The sequence below is a fragment of the Manacus candei genome, unplaced genomic scaffold (assembly GCF_025592945.1).
Source record: "Manacus candei isolate 608988 ecotype Guabito, Panama unplaced genomic scaffold, ASM2559294v1 h1tg000152l, whole genome shotgun sequence".
In the NCBI taxonomy this organism is placed as follows: domain Eukaryota; kingdom Metazoa; phylum Chordata; class Aves; order Passeriformes; family Pipridae; genus Manacus; species Manacus candei.
The window spans coordinates 300,704-315,459 of NW_026138200.1; the positions used below are offsets into that span (position 1 = coordinate 300,704).

Below are 14,756 nucleotides of genomic sequence, written 5' to 3' on the forward strand. Positions count from 1 at the left end.
TTCTGAACGCAGAATATATGCTGAATTTTAGTATATATAATGCTTCCCTTCATATCCTTAAGACGGCTCCTATTATGACAAAACAGCATGGAGGATAAAATACTTCTGGTAGAAAATGTACTTGGTAACATATTTATTTAACCATCAATTTCAAAACATAACTGCACTTCTAAAGAAATTAAATAGAAGCCAAGCATTTTTCATGAAATGTACTGTATGCCCCCATCAGGAGAAAATCTTTTTTCCAAATACTTTGTATCCTTATCTATAAGGATAACCAGAAAATTATTCCACTCACTGCCAGAATTGAGTTAGTCTTCCACAAGAAGGGTATTTATATTTATCTGGGCAATTTCGTACTACCTTGGTTGTAGACATATTTTCCTTAACAACCAGTATTTGACTTTGGTATCTTTCTATAACCTATTCCAATACAGAAATGATGTTCCATTGTTTTTTTCAGTATTTTACAAAAGCCACGGTAGACTAAAATAAATGCAAACTCTATGCATACTTCTAGGACAGGCCACAGAACATGATGCTGCAAATGTGCGTATGTGCGTCAAGTTAACAATTTTTAAAAATAAACATGTGGGCAAGATTTTGAGGTCTTACCTTAATAAAACTCCAGCAGTAGTACACAGGGAATTAGGGTCCAGTCCTACAATGAACCGCCATTACTCCTGAGGAACTTTCTCTCCTTTGTTTACAGGTACAAGGTGCTCTAAGGGGCTCTCTTGCACATGGATTAATACACCCACTCACTTTGCAGTATAAATCCCATGTGGTGATGGCAGAGTAAATGCCAAAGCCAGAACTATCCACACAGCCACCAAGGAACAGTATGTTCAGATACCTCTTGAAAAGCACTTACGTCAATTCTTTACAAAAGTATCAGAATGTTTACCAGGTCTAACCTTAGGGGCAGCAAATCAAAGCATTTACAGAAATAGGTTCCAAATGACTGTTCCACAGTTCACAAAAAACAGGTTTTACTCAAGTGATGTTCAGTATAACAGAATAGTGGCACAAATTTTAAAGAACCAGGCATAAATTGTAGTATAAAAACCAAAACAAAACAAAAGAAAACCCTTACTGACCATCTCCCTCCTTCAGCTACTGTTTATTTTTGCTCAAGTTATCTAACTACTGAATCCTTAATAGAGTTTAATTTTTTATATTAGCTAGAATATTCAAAATTCTATAGAGGAGTCTATCCATGTGTAGACTAAATACAATCTCTCAAAAAATTAAACATCTCTGAAATAAAATTAATCAAAATGCCCAAGTTTTATTAGAACTATTCTTGTCTCCTAAATAGAGATTTGCAACAACCTTTGGTGGAAGAGAATGTTATGAAGTATCTCTCCAGGGTTTTGGGTTTGTTTTTTTTCCAAGGCAGAAAAAATTTTTTGAAAACTGCAACTTTAAAAGCATTTTTAGATGTCTGTCGTACAACACTGGGACATCACAACTTGAATGACCTCTTCCAGAATAAACTACAAAATTACTTTCTTTGTAGATCATTTATGCTTCAGATTGACTAGTCTTCTTAAATTAGGACAATAACAGAAATAGCATCTAGGAATACTCTACCTCTGCACTAAGGCAAGAAAAACAGGAATCAAGGTAACACAACATTTAATGGTCATTAGTGAAAAATTAATGAGGATTGTGTACTGGGGGGATTTTTTTTAGTTTGGAAAAAAAATGCTCTGTCCACAATAAATTGTCCTTTATATAATTATTTACAATAATTGACATTTACATCTTTGCCATCGTGTACCAGTTTCTACTCCACAGAATTTGCAGAAAAGAATCACAATCTTCAGGGTGATTCATTGTCTCTTCAATCAAGACTTAAGACACTTCTGTTAAAGAACATTGGTTAATGTGCATGTCCAGGAAACAGATTTTCAAACTTCTGTTCTGACATTCAGTTTATGATAACCTACAAGGCTTTTACAGACAGCTCAGACATAAACAGTGTATGACTGCAGGCATGGCTGTAAGAGAAAGATTTATATGCCACAGGGAAAAAGACAGGCCGTGTGTAATCTATTATATCACTTTGTAATCTATTATACCACTTATACACAAATCATGCTGGTTCTGATAGAATCTATGCAAAAGGGAGGAAATGAATATACACTTCTTCCAAGTTAAAGGAACTTATACTAAACTACAATATTTTAATTCTTTCACTTTCCTAATATGTATTCTGGTGTACTTGCAAGTTCTCCAAATTTCAATATGTGTTTCTCTTAAAATAAAGGTTTCACATCTCCTGCTTGGCCGCTACTAAGAGCATTCGCTATTAGGTTCTAGAAATGTAAATATCCAGAGTAATTTAAAACTACTAAAGACACCTTTTATTCTTTTCTACGGGACAGGAATACAGCTGAGGCTGTTTCAGTTTAAAGCAAGTCCTGAATCACAATGGTTACCCTTCTAAATTCCTATTCTTAAAGCTAAAAATTTCTAAAAACCCTAGCTAGAAATGATTACAAGCTTGAGACCAATTCCCTCAGAAAAACATAATGGAAATCTTGAGAGCCTGTTCATGCTGAACATTCATAAGTGATTTTGTTTGATAGCAACAGATCCTATAACATTTGATCCATGCAAATTTCTGGCAAACTTCTGTTGCATGCTGATATTTAAAATTACAAGCATCATAACTACTTTACTATACATTCAACTGATCCATTAAGGAAAAGAAAAGTACTTTTTCATATAAAGCTTCAAAAGAATTTTTTTGGTATATCTTCAAATTATTTTACAAACAAAAACACTAACTTGTGTGGTAACAGTACTGTGAGAAACCAATTTAAGATTATCAGCCTGAAGTGGAAAGGACATATTCAGGATGTCTAATAACAGTACAAAATATAAAAAAGTAATTAAGAGATGAAGAAACCAGGAGGGGGGAATTAAGGCAAGAGAACACACTGACATTTTCACACAATTTTAATGTGGGTATAGGGAAGCCTAATAACAGTATACTGAATTAATTTTTGCTATAGCCTTCTGCTTTTCGATTTTGGGAAGCAAAACAACAAAAAAGCTGTCCAGACTGAGTAAACAGGACCACACACAGGCACTCCTGCTTCCCAAATAAATACAAAAGTCTTCAGGAAATATATAAAGCTGCCCAAGGTGATAAAAATCTAATCCCACATGGACCACTAATAGAACTCCTCAGAAAATAAGTATTTTTATTACCTGTTCAAGACAGTCTTGTGGTTTAAAATCATTCCAGTAAAACAATTAAAACAACAGGCTCTATGAACATGGCATTTCTTTCAAGTGGGACAATCTGTTTTGCTTTTACCTTTCAATAACATAATGTCCATTTTGAATATACCACTTAATACTGTTGCCATTACCAGAAACCTTGAACATGAACAGAATTCTGTCCTGAATTCTTGTCAGGTTTAACATACTTTACTAAGAAATTCTTCTTTTTATTCCTTTTTTGCCTGATAAAATGATTTTTCCCAGTTGACTTAGGGTAGCAAATGTCTTTAACACTTTAATGCTTGCACTGAAGAAGCTTTGTTCTCCCAAAAGAAAAAGGGTTCTTACATTTTATTTTTCTTCAATTTATTTATTACCAATCTACCTGGAAAGTGGCAAACACTAAGACAATGTATGGAATAAGTCCATCAACTGAAGAGAAGACACCAACAAATCTGAAGACTCTCTGTGAGACGCTGGTTTACTATATTAATTATTGGCTCAAACCAACTCAACTGTGTGTGGGGGGAAGAAGGGGTAAGACTGAATTTCATGAAGGTGAGGTGATGCCCTGTCCCACACCCCAGCCCCTTGAAGCCTCCTTGGGCAGCCCCAGAGCAGCTGTCAGTCACTGGACACCAGGAGCACTTCCCACATCACACTCCAGAGCCTTTGACCCAGCTCCACATGGGCTGGAACAGCAGGAGTCCCACTTGGCGGGGGAAGTGGCCACGGGGACCAAAGGAAATACAGGCAGCAACGTGCACTGGCCATATTTGTTCAGACCCTGCCACCTGGACACATGGGAGCTGAACTTTCACAGGACCCTGGTGGTAGCTATAAATTTTCCTCTTTTTCTCTCTCTTTCTTTACTACTACTTCTCTTAATCTCCTTTCTTGATATTTTAGGTAACTTGAGAGCAAATGGGTTGGATTTGGCTAAGTTATATGTATTAGCATGTGCTAAGTCAATGCTTTGTGGAATGCTTTAATTTGGTTGTATGTTACCCTCTAAACTTTTGCCAAGATCTCTTATTTCCTAAAGTTTACCAGCAAAGTACCTCCTGAGAAAACGTGTGGCTTTTCTCCTTTGCACTCTCTCTTAAAGTGTTAAAAGAACCAAGGGTTCTTCCAATATTCCAGAGGGTGGATATTGTTGGAGCATTGCATATTTTTAAAGTAAAACCCCTTGGTGAGCTCACAGCTCGGGGCCTGGAGTCTTACACTCTCTGATGCAGGTCTCTGCTTCTACTCACTGATTAGCACAATGCCTGTCAGTAGCAGGGAACAGACCATGATTACCTTCTATACTCACAGCTCCAAGGGAAAGGAAGAGGAGAAATTTGCAAGTTTACATTGGCTATGTATAGAAATACTGCAAATGATACTACACAATGAAAAGAGAAAAGGTTTCCTAGCTCATACAATCATAGAATCATAGAATGGCCTGAGTTGGAAGGAACCTTAAAGATCATCTAGTTCTAATATCCCTGCTGTGAACAGCAACACCTTCCACTAAACTCAGAGCCCCATCCAACTTGGCCTTGAACACTTTCAGGAATGGGACATCCACAACTTCTCTGTTGTGAAAACAACCTGCTCCAGTGCCTCACCACGCTCACAGTAAAGAATGTTTTCCTAATATCTCATCTAAACCTTCTTTCAGTTTGGAATAATTCCCCCATGTCCTATCACTACATGACTTGTAAAAAGTCTCTTTCCATCTTCTCTTCTTCCTTTCAGGTACTGGAAGGCTGCAATTAGGTCACCCTGAAGCCTTCTCCAGGCTAAATAATCCCAATTCTCTCAGCCTTTCCTCATAGCAGAAGTGCTCCATCTCTCTAATCATCTTAGTGGCCTCCTCTGGACTTGCTCCAACAGATCAGTGTCCTTCCTGTGCTGAGGACCCCAGAGCTGGATGCAGCACTCCAGGCAGGGTCTCACCAGACCAGAGCAGAGGGACAGAATCACCTCCCTCGACTTGCTGGCCATGCTACTTTTGATGCAGCCCAGGATACAACTGGCTTTCTAGGCTGGGAGCTCACATTGCTGGCTCATGTTCAGCCTCTCATCCAACAGCACCCCCAAAGCCTTCTCGGTAGGGCTGTCCTCAATCAGTCCATCCCCCAACCTGTATATACTGGGGGTTGCCCTGACCCAGGTGCAGCACCTCGCACTTGATCTTGTTGAACCTCATGAGATTCCCATGGGCCCACTTCTTGAGCTTGTCCAGGTACCTCTGGATGGTATCCCGTCCTTCAGGTGTGTCAACTGCACCTTTCAGCTTGGTGTCATCTGCAAATTTGCTGAAGGTGCACTCAGTCCCTTCATTTACATCATTAATGAAGATATCGTAAAATTTTTCCTTTTATCCTACTGCTATAAAACAGGATGGTAAAACTTGTAATACAAAGTTGAGGTGGATAGAGACCATGGAAAGGACCCAGCTGGTCATATAAAAGGAAGAAGATTTCAGAAAATAAACCTGTAAGATACATCCAAAATGCCAAATGCACACCAAACCAAACCAAAAAAGAGCTAAACAAAAAAATCCCTCTGTTTTGTCACCTTCAAACAAGCCGTTTTCAAACAATTTTTGCAGTCAAATGCTTGCACTAAAACTGTGTGAAATAAAAGTAAACAAGTCTACAATGGTAGCTAATCAAGCTTCAGAGAAAAAAGCCTGCGTAGAAAGATGGAATATTCTTTGCACGAAATCATAATCCATACCTACAAACTGCCTTCTTCATTAGGTATGCAAACACAAGTTACACTCATAGCCATACTTTCATAATAATTGTTTTCCGCAAATAACTGTTCAGTTAAGTACACAGTGTATCACTTAACGTGCATTTTTGAGTTGGCTTCTCCAGTGTATTAGCTATATTTACTCATGTTTTACAAAACAAAGTAACATAAATGAAATCAGAGTAACACAAAGGCAGATTTATTCCACAGCTCAGCACAGCAAATGCAGATTATGTTCACAGTATGTTTAAAAAAACCCAAACAAGGAGTGCCACAGGCCTTTTGTCTTACCGTTGCAAGCTCCTCCTCTAACTCTCTGCAGGTTTTTTCAGTATTCCCTAGTCTCTCAGAGAGGTCCTTAATTACCACCTTCTTTTCCTCAATGATTTCTTTCATTTCATTGTTTGAGGCGAAACACTCTCTTTCTAATCTGAAAAGTTTGAACATTAGAACATTTTTATCAAAAATATTTTTGTCAAGTATACTGTATACTTTTAAAAGGTAATCTACGAGTATCACACTTATCAGGTTATCACCTGATTTATGCATCATATGGCTTCTGAAGCTGTTTGCCTTATTTTTTCTTTAACTGAAGAAACTTACATATTCCTTCTAAGAAAGACTTTTCGGTTATGGTTACATTCTTTTCCAGTATCAAGGCTTGTGTTAGACTTCCAGTCATTAATTAATTTGATCATTTGGATATAGCTTCCAAATTACACATAATAAACAGAAGTCATCATATTTCAATTAACGCTCTAGTTCTCTTCAGAAAGACCATATCACATCTTGCATCTTCAACCCTGATTTCAAGTACAAAGCTTGCTTCTAAAGTTCCCATGTACTTCACTATATTCTTGCCCTGGTTCTGGCCACAACAGGGTTAATTTTTGCAGTAGCCAGGAGGGGGCATGGCTAGGACCTGAAGGCTATCCTATATCACCTTACCTCATCTTCCAGAAACAGGGAAGGGCTCCCTTCCCTGGCAGAGCGAATGGTAAGGTATGGTCATGGGCTTCCACAGTGAGCAATTCCATATGAATCATTCACTTTTTTTTTTTCCTGTACACTCTGTCATTAGTACTTGCTGCTGTTACAGTTTGTTGTCTTATTTCATTGCTGTTTCCAGTAAATTGTTCTTATCTCAACCTGTGATCTTTATGTTTTGTGCCTCCAATTCTTCTCTTCAGCCCGCTGGGGGTGGGCAGGGGGGGAAGATCAAGTGGCATGTGGTTTGGAGTGTTTCAGTGGGAACACTAAATTGGGAAATACCATTCCTAAACCGTGACAATTCCACTCAGAATGGCATGACTTCAAAAGCAGCGTATCCAAATTTTCGAACAGCTCTTGTTTGTATCAGTCCTCCTGGTACTCAGGAAAACAAATAATACAGAAAGCCTGGCATGGATAAAAAAGGCAACTCATGAGAAAAATACAAGGCCATACAACATTGTATAGAGCACACAGCCAGGGACAGGAATCAAAGGAAAAATTTAGAAGGACTGCCTGAGTATGTAGGGCTGGTATCAGCCTTAATTTTTGCAAAAGATGACAAAGACAACTAGAAGAGATTTTACCACTCTGTTAAGGTAGGAAAGAAAACATGGACAGGCTTCTAGGCAAACAGCTAATTAATCAACAGCAGAGAGAGAAGGTTACTACACTCAATGCCTTTCTTGCCTCAGTCTTCCCTGACAAGGTCTCCTCCCAAGCCTCTACAATCAGTAAAAGGGCTCAAAAAGGATAATAATTGCTAGCAGTAGGTGAGGATTGAGTTTGGGATAACTTGTGAGAACCCAACCCATAGAAATTGAAAAGGCCAGTTCACCTACACTCAAAGGTTCTGACAAAGGTGGCCAATGTCACAATGAGATTGCTCAGTATCGCTGTGAAAGGTCAAAAATTGGGGGAGGTCCATGGCAAATGGAGAAAGGCAAATGTCACACAGACATTCGGCAAAGGGCAAAAGAAGAAGCCAAGGAACTATAAACCAGTCTGCTTCATTTCAGTCCCTGGAAGGTTATGAAGCAAGTCCTTTTGTAACAATTCTCTGGGCTCATGAAAGAAACAAAGATGACTGGGAACACAAGGAGGATTTACAAAGGTTTAATCATGTCTGGCCAACCCAGTTATATTCCATGATAAAATGACCAGATCTGTAGACAAAAGGAGAGCAAGCAGATTCCTATAGCAAGGATTTTAGCACTTTCTCACAGAGTATTTTTATAGCGAAGTTAGAACTTCAGTGTAGATATGTGAACTACAACACTGATAAAAAAAGATTTGATGATAAAGCTCAGATGGTAGTAGCTGGTAAGAGGTGCCATACTGTAGGAGTCTGTATTACAATCTGTTTAACAGCTTCATTCATCACCTGAATTAGGCCTAGAGGGCAATCTCACAGAGCCTGCGGGTAACAGTGAACTGGGTGTGAGTAGATCATGACACAATACAATTGATACACTCAACAGAAGAGCTGCTGTTCTCTAGACACTGAGAAAGAACAGTACAGCATGAACCTTCTGAGATTCAGCAATGACAAGTGCAAAGACCTGAATTTAGGAAGCAAGAGCCCCCTAAAGTGATGTGGTTGGTAACTGGCTGGGGAGCAGCTATGCTCAAAAAGGGCATGGTAACCATGGTACACAGCCACAAATCAGCAGCATGGCGTACAAGTAGAGAGAGTAACAGCAACCTAGGCTGTATTAATAGTAGCGTAGCCAGATCAAGGGAAGTGAGTAATCACCTTTTATTTGGCACTCATTATAACATGTCTAGGCCAATGACCAGTTTTAACTACACATATACCCCCTAACACAGGAGAAAAGCTGGAGCGGGCTAAGGAGATGTCCATCACCATACTCGGGCGCTGAAATACATGTAAGAACTGAGGGAACTTGGTATGTTCGACCCAGAGAGGAGATAACTTTGGGGTTTGTAACAGGCCCCCCAATATCTAAAAGGAGATTATCAAGAGGATGCAGCCAGTCACTTCACAGCAATGTTTGGCTACAGAACAAGAACAGAATCCAAAGTGGTTCGGCCAAGGAGAAACATTTTCCAACATAATGACAATTAAACAGTGGAACAGGTTCCCAGAGAGGTTGTGTCACCTCCATTCTCCAGGTTTTCAAGACCTAACTGGATGAAACCCTGAGCAGTCTGATCTCATAACTAATCCTAGTTTGAGCAGCAAGTTGGACTACAGATCTTCTACAATTCCTTTCAACCTCAACTAATCCTTGATGTAACTCTCAGCAGTAGAAACATCCAGGTCTCACTCATTCCTTTTCTCTTTTCCTATCACTCCTGTCTCACTAGAACTGAAAGTAACACAACAGGCTCAAGGTTCTTCCAACTTAAAAGCTTTTGAATCAGTATTGTCACTTTCTGACTCTGATTTATTCCTTATAGATCAATGTGTCTTTTTAGCTGAAGGACTGTTTCATATAGTCCTCCAAATACCTATGTGTTTCTGCATCAGCCTGGTTGATTTTTGGAATTAGCTGTAGATGGTTACTTCTTGTTCTTCTAGAACTTGCCTGTTTCAGCCTCCCAAAATAGCTTCTACTCTCACAGCTTTTGGAAAAACAGCAAAAGCAGTTCCAAATTATTCTATGTCATGCTCTCACTTTTCTTGAAAAGTTAATTCACACAGCAACCCAAATCCCATGTTGTTTCCAATTTAAATAGTGCTACTGGGTTCAGAGCTAATTAATAAATTATGCAACCCAGAAAAGCCTGTTAGTCTGGTTTTAGTTACTACGATTATCTTTTTTTGTGAGAAAAGAAAAAATTATGCAACCCAGAAAAGCCCGTTTGCTTGGTTTCAGTTATCACAACTAACTTTTTTTCTGAGAAAATAAATTCTCATAGCATTACAAAGCTTCCAACTTTGGTATTATTTACGTACATCAAGTCCAGCTAAAGAGATACACAAGTGTTCTAGACAACAAAGTTTATAATACTTTTATTTGGCTAAGGCTTAAAGACAAATTCATGCAACTCCTCTAGAAAAAGAGAAAATATGTTTGGATGCCAAACTATGGCTTAAAAGAAAAAGCCAAGATCCTGACATTGTCTGAAGTCCAAGGACCAGAGCCTTCAAAGGTAAGTAGATCAAAGGCTCTTGTATTCTCTCTGAAGGTGTCTGGTGAAAGCAATCACTGATATTCACCAGCGTTACTGAGACTTGTATGCTTCAAAGAATAATAAGGGCACAGGAAACTGATGAGTCAGTACATGCCCACCCCACATAATTACCTCAAGAGAACTGAGTAGATTAATGTCCACCTCAGAGAAAGCTTGACCTTCACTACCTATCTTTAAAGAGGTCTGGAAATCTAGGTGCCTGGACTAACAAAATTTTAAGGATAGACTGTTCATGCTTCTTCAAGTTCTGTTAACAAAACCACTAACTGTTTTAATTGTGTTTTAGTTGTGTTTGCATTCTCTGAAATTACAAAGGACGATTTGCTCTCAAAAACTCAGCTGGCAAAAGTCACTGGGAATAATTGCCTGAATCAACACATGATTGCAAGTAGTGAAAAGTACTGTTTGGATATTAGGCAACATTTGTTCTCATATCCAGTGAACACAGAACAGTTGCTCCAAGCAGGCATAAATTCTGTTTTATACCAAAAACCCCCCTAAGATAGGGCAAAGAAACATTGAACATAATCGTCCTTTTTAGAGGAAGAAGGCAAGGTTTTTTAAGGTTCATGCTGTATTTTAGAAACACAAGTACTTACTTCTCTGTAAGCAGTAATATTGACACTTCTATGGCAAATGCTATCATAATTGTAAAAACTGTATTTCATAGTCTTAGCCACAAACACATATTCAAGTATTTTGTGCAGGAATTCCAAACAATGAAATACAGTGCTGTGGTAGTTTGGTCTAGGCCTTCCTTGGTGACCAGTTTGTAACCAAGGAAGGGTCCAGATTTACTCAGTATTCCCTACGATTTTTACGTAAGCCAGGCTATAAGAAGAAAGGAGGAGAGGCCTTCACTCTCTTTCCTTCCGGTGGCTTGGAGGTGCAGGTTCCCTGCTGTTGAGTCTGTCATGTTGGGGAGCGAGGCCTGATTAGGCCTTGTCGACCTTGGGAGACGGAGGTTGCCGGCGATCGTTCCAGAGTGACTCTCCGTTGTCCCAAGGAGAGTAGTGAGATATTTCTCTGCTAATTCTTCTAGTTGCTAGATATTGGGCTACTAATCAGGAGATATATATATATATATATATATATTATTTTGGTTCTGTTCCTTTTTCCTTCCCCCTTCCCTTTCCCTTGTGAAATTGTATATATATTTCAATTGTATATAACTGTAACATAAGTGTAAATATATTTTTATATATATATATATATATATATATGTTGTTTTAGCTCTCTCTCTCGTTTCGGTTTTTCTTGGCTGTTCTCCCTCTTCTCCCTGAGGTTTGGGCGGGGGGGGGACTTCTTGTGGTAAGGTTTGGAGACTTGGCAGGGAGCCAGCTTCAAACCATATCAAGTGCCTAAAAAAACCCTCTTTTTTTCTTTTTTGAGGGTAAGGTTTTTGTTTAAGATTTCTTCGCATTTTTCAAAAGTATAACTTCTGTGCATCAAAAATATCCTAGAAATAAATCCCTTCAGTTCTCAAAGAAATAGCTTTATACATGTAGATAAAATATTCTCACAAGGAACAAAACATTATTGAATGCACAATGCAATTCAATATCTAACCATTATCCTTACATCGGTCTGAATAATCTAATACAGAAAAATATCTTTAAGAGTTTCTCAAAGACTTAATTGGAAACTTACTACTTATGGATGTTCACAGTTTTTAACTAAAAAAGTTAAAAAACAGATTTTAAAATTTAAAAAACACATCTTGTTTTTGGAAATGGTTTGGAAAATTCCTCAACAGATGTTAAAGTTACCATTAAAAATGCTGCTAATTAGCTTATACTTTATCTCTGTAATCATCTCTTGATTTTCAGAACATATTCACACTAACAGCTTCCTGATTCACTACAGAAAGTGATGCTATGGCAGCCATGTTGAAAAGACGACAATTTTTTTTCTAGACTGAAAACTACTCCAGTTTAACAAGCATTAGACAAAAAAAAACCTAAAGAAGCTCCATGTTTTACTTGAGGATGATGAAGTTGGCTAATCTAACCTCAAATACATAGATGAACCTTGGAACATTAGACCTTGGGAGAAGTGAAGAAGTGGTTCAAGAACAAACACAGGAAGAATGTAGTCCAAGAAAACTTTTGTAACATCAATTTTTTCATATTTTCTGTACCATGTAAATATGGAAACCTACCAGAAAAAGAAAAAACCCACAAGACCAGACTAAAAACTAAAAAAAAACTATAACAAAAAGAAAAAAAGAACAATAGTCCATATTCTTTGAAAGAATAGGAAGTTAGCTACCAGAAAAACTCAGACAGTGGAAAGCAGCCTGTAAAAGTAGCCAGTAAAACTAGTGATGCAACAGCCATTCCTCTGAAAATGGCTGTTTTGAACACAAAGGAGCTTTTTTAAAACCAAGCAACCAAAAAGGAATAAAATGTCAAGTCAATGGTATAGGCCTTCTCCAGTTCAAGAAACAGCAAAGAATTTGGTATCAGTTTAGTGTCATATATTTGCTGACAGAGAACTCATGCTCAAAGCAAAAACAACCAGGCAGGATAAGATTACAGTTTAATTAACTGCCATTATTTCAGGACAATAGAGAATCTTGAAATACGCATACTCAGTTTCCCACCTGTGAAGACTGCAGTCTTCCTGAAGCATCACTTTAGATTACTATCATAATGCATTTCATACATTTTCCCAAATTTTTATCATAAAAACTATTTCTTTTTCTTTGAGAAAAAAGTTTTCACTTTCACTCTGGTTTACCTAAATGCTCAATCTTACATTCAGACCTCTTTTGATCTTATTTTAATGAAGAGCTTTAAGGTGTTTATAATACAGCACGTTTCAACTATGTAACTAAAAACATCTCTGTAAGCATGAGTATAGAAAGACTCTCTCAGGCCACAAACTTCCTTTTTTGTAGGGAAACCAGTTTCTTTTTTCTCCACTACTGTTCTTATGAATAAGTCACCATAAATACCATTGTGTACAGACCTGCATAATCCTAGATTGAAAGAGATGCCAACTCTGTCATTTCCAACCCATTCTACTAGCTTCAGTCTCTTCCCACACCCCTACTGTATTCCACCCACTTTATGTCTTCTTAAACTCCCTCTTTCCCTAAATTTAACCAATTGCTATCCTTTATTTCACCAACTCCTCAGTTCTGCGTCTTCCAGCACCATTCTTCTTCCTGTCATTTTCTCACCCCAATATAAACTTGGTTCAGCCAAGGAACAAGACTCAGTACAGTGCATCCTATATCTGCCAGGGGAATATAGCAAAGCTGTTCTTCTAGAAACCATCTACTACCACAGACACAGCAGATTGTGCTGAGTAGAAAAGGAATCCCATGTAATTTCATCTGCTCTCATACACTTAATTCCTTTTTCTAGTTTTGTTACCTAGTTAAAACTTCCCATCATCATTCAAAAGCTGAAGATGAAGATAATCCACTATAAATTACACACAACTTCCAGGCAGGACTCTGAAAGATTCATCTAGCTCACTGAAAAATAGTATTTTCACAATAATGTAAGTTTATACAGAAGAAAAAAGATCTGTTCCAACCCTGTCGAGTGTGCTTTCCCACACTCCTACCAAACATACAGGAGACAGGACCCTATTATAACTATCATTTTCAACATTTTTGCTTTGGCAAATAATCAGTAACAGATCAGTTACTTTATTTACCAATCTATACCATGTATGCTTACTGATATGGACCTATTCTTATTGGAACATCAGGTTCTGAACCTTGGTTTGGTTTGGGAAATTACATCAGATTCTGTTGTTTTATACTGACTGAACACTACACAAAATGTAAACTATAATTGGTAATCAAGCTGCCTACTGCTATTTTACAAAGAATTTAAAAGGAAACTTACTCATTGAGTTTTTCCAAGTTCTCCTGGGCATTGTGTTTTTCTCTCTCATATGCATTTTCTAACTCTTTGAATTCTTTCCTGATCATTTCTAAATCTGAAAGAGCTTCAGCTCGTCTGTATTTTTCCACATGCACAGCTTCTTCAAGTTCTTGAATTCTTAACTACCAAGTGATAAGAAAGCAATTAAAGCAAGTTAGGAAAGATTCCGATCTTTAATGCTGGACTGTTTTGCTTTACAGAAGACTATATTCTATTAATTCTACATAGAAGCCTATACACACATAAAAACTTTGAACATGTGTAAAAATGTAGGAATACATAAAGTTCAAAACCGAGACAAATAGATATGCTGACCAAAAGTACCTTCTGTTCTCATTTGGAGGTGTCTGGCTTTTCCCATTTTCCTGAATTTTTCCAGTAGAATTCTGTTTTTTAAATAGACATGAAAGTGTGGGACTAACAGTAAGGGCTACACTTCCTCTCAGAATAAAGCACACTTTGAGCTTGTTCATGTATACAAACAAGGAAGAAAAATTCATCAGTTATTCACCCATAAATGACAGGTCTCTCATTTTAAGAATGTTATCCTCCCAGTTCCTTTATATGTTGCAAAAATGGAGAGGAAATTAAAGAAACTAAATCTTTTCTACTAGTTGAATCATCACTTTTAAAATTTAAGTGCCTATAAATACAGAAGATCATGAAAATGAGAAAATAACTGACAGAATAATGGCAATACCTATTTTTGTT

General features: G+C 37.7%; 1 protein-coding gene across 2 annotated transcripts in view; it reads right to left on the reverse strand.

Moving 5' to 3' along the window:
• The window catches only part of CCDC171 (coiled-coil domain containing 171), a 146,764-nt gene that overhangs the window by 104,413 nt on the left and 27,595 nt on the right, over positions 1-14,756 (reverse strand). For both annotated transcript variants that reach the window (XM_051772315.1, XM_051772314.1), the window contains 2 exons: positions 14,007-14,167; positions 6,280-6,418 (listed from right to left, as the gene is read on the reverse strand). In XM_051772315.1, coding sequence (XP_051628275.1) covers positions 6,280-6,418; positions 14,007-14,167 — 300 coding nt within the window. The remainder of the gene's footprint in view (positions 1-6,279; positions 6,419-14,006; positions 14,168-14,756) is intronic.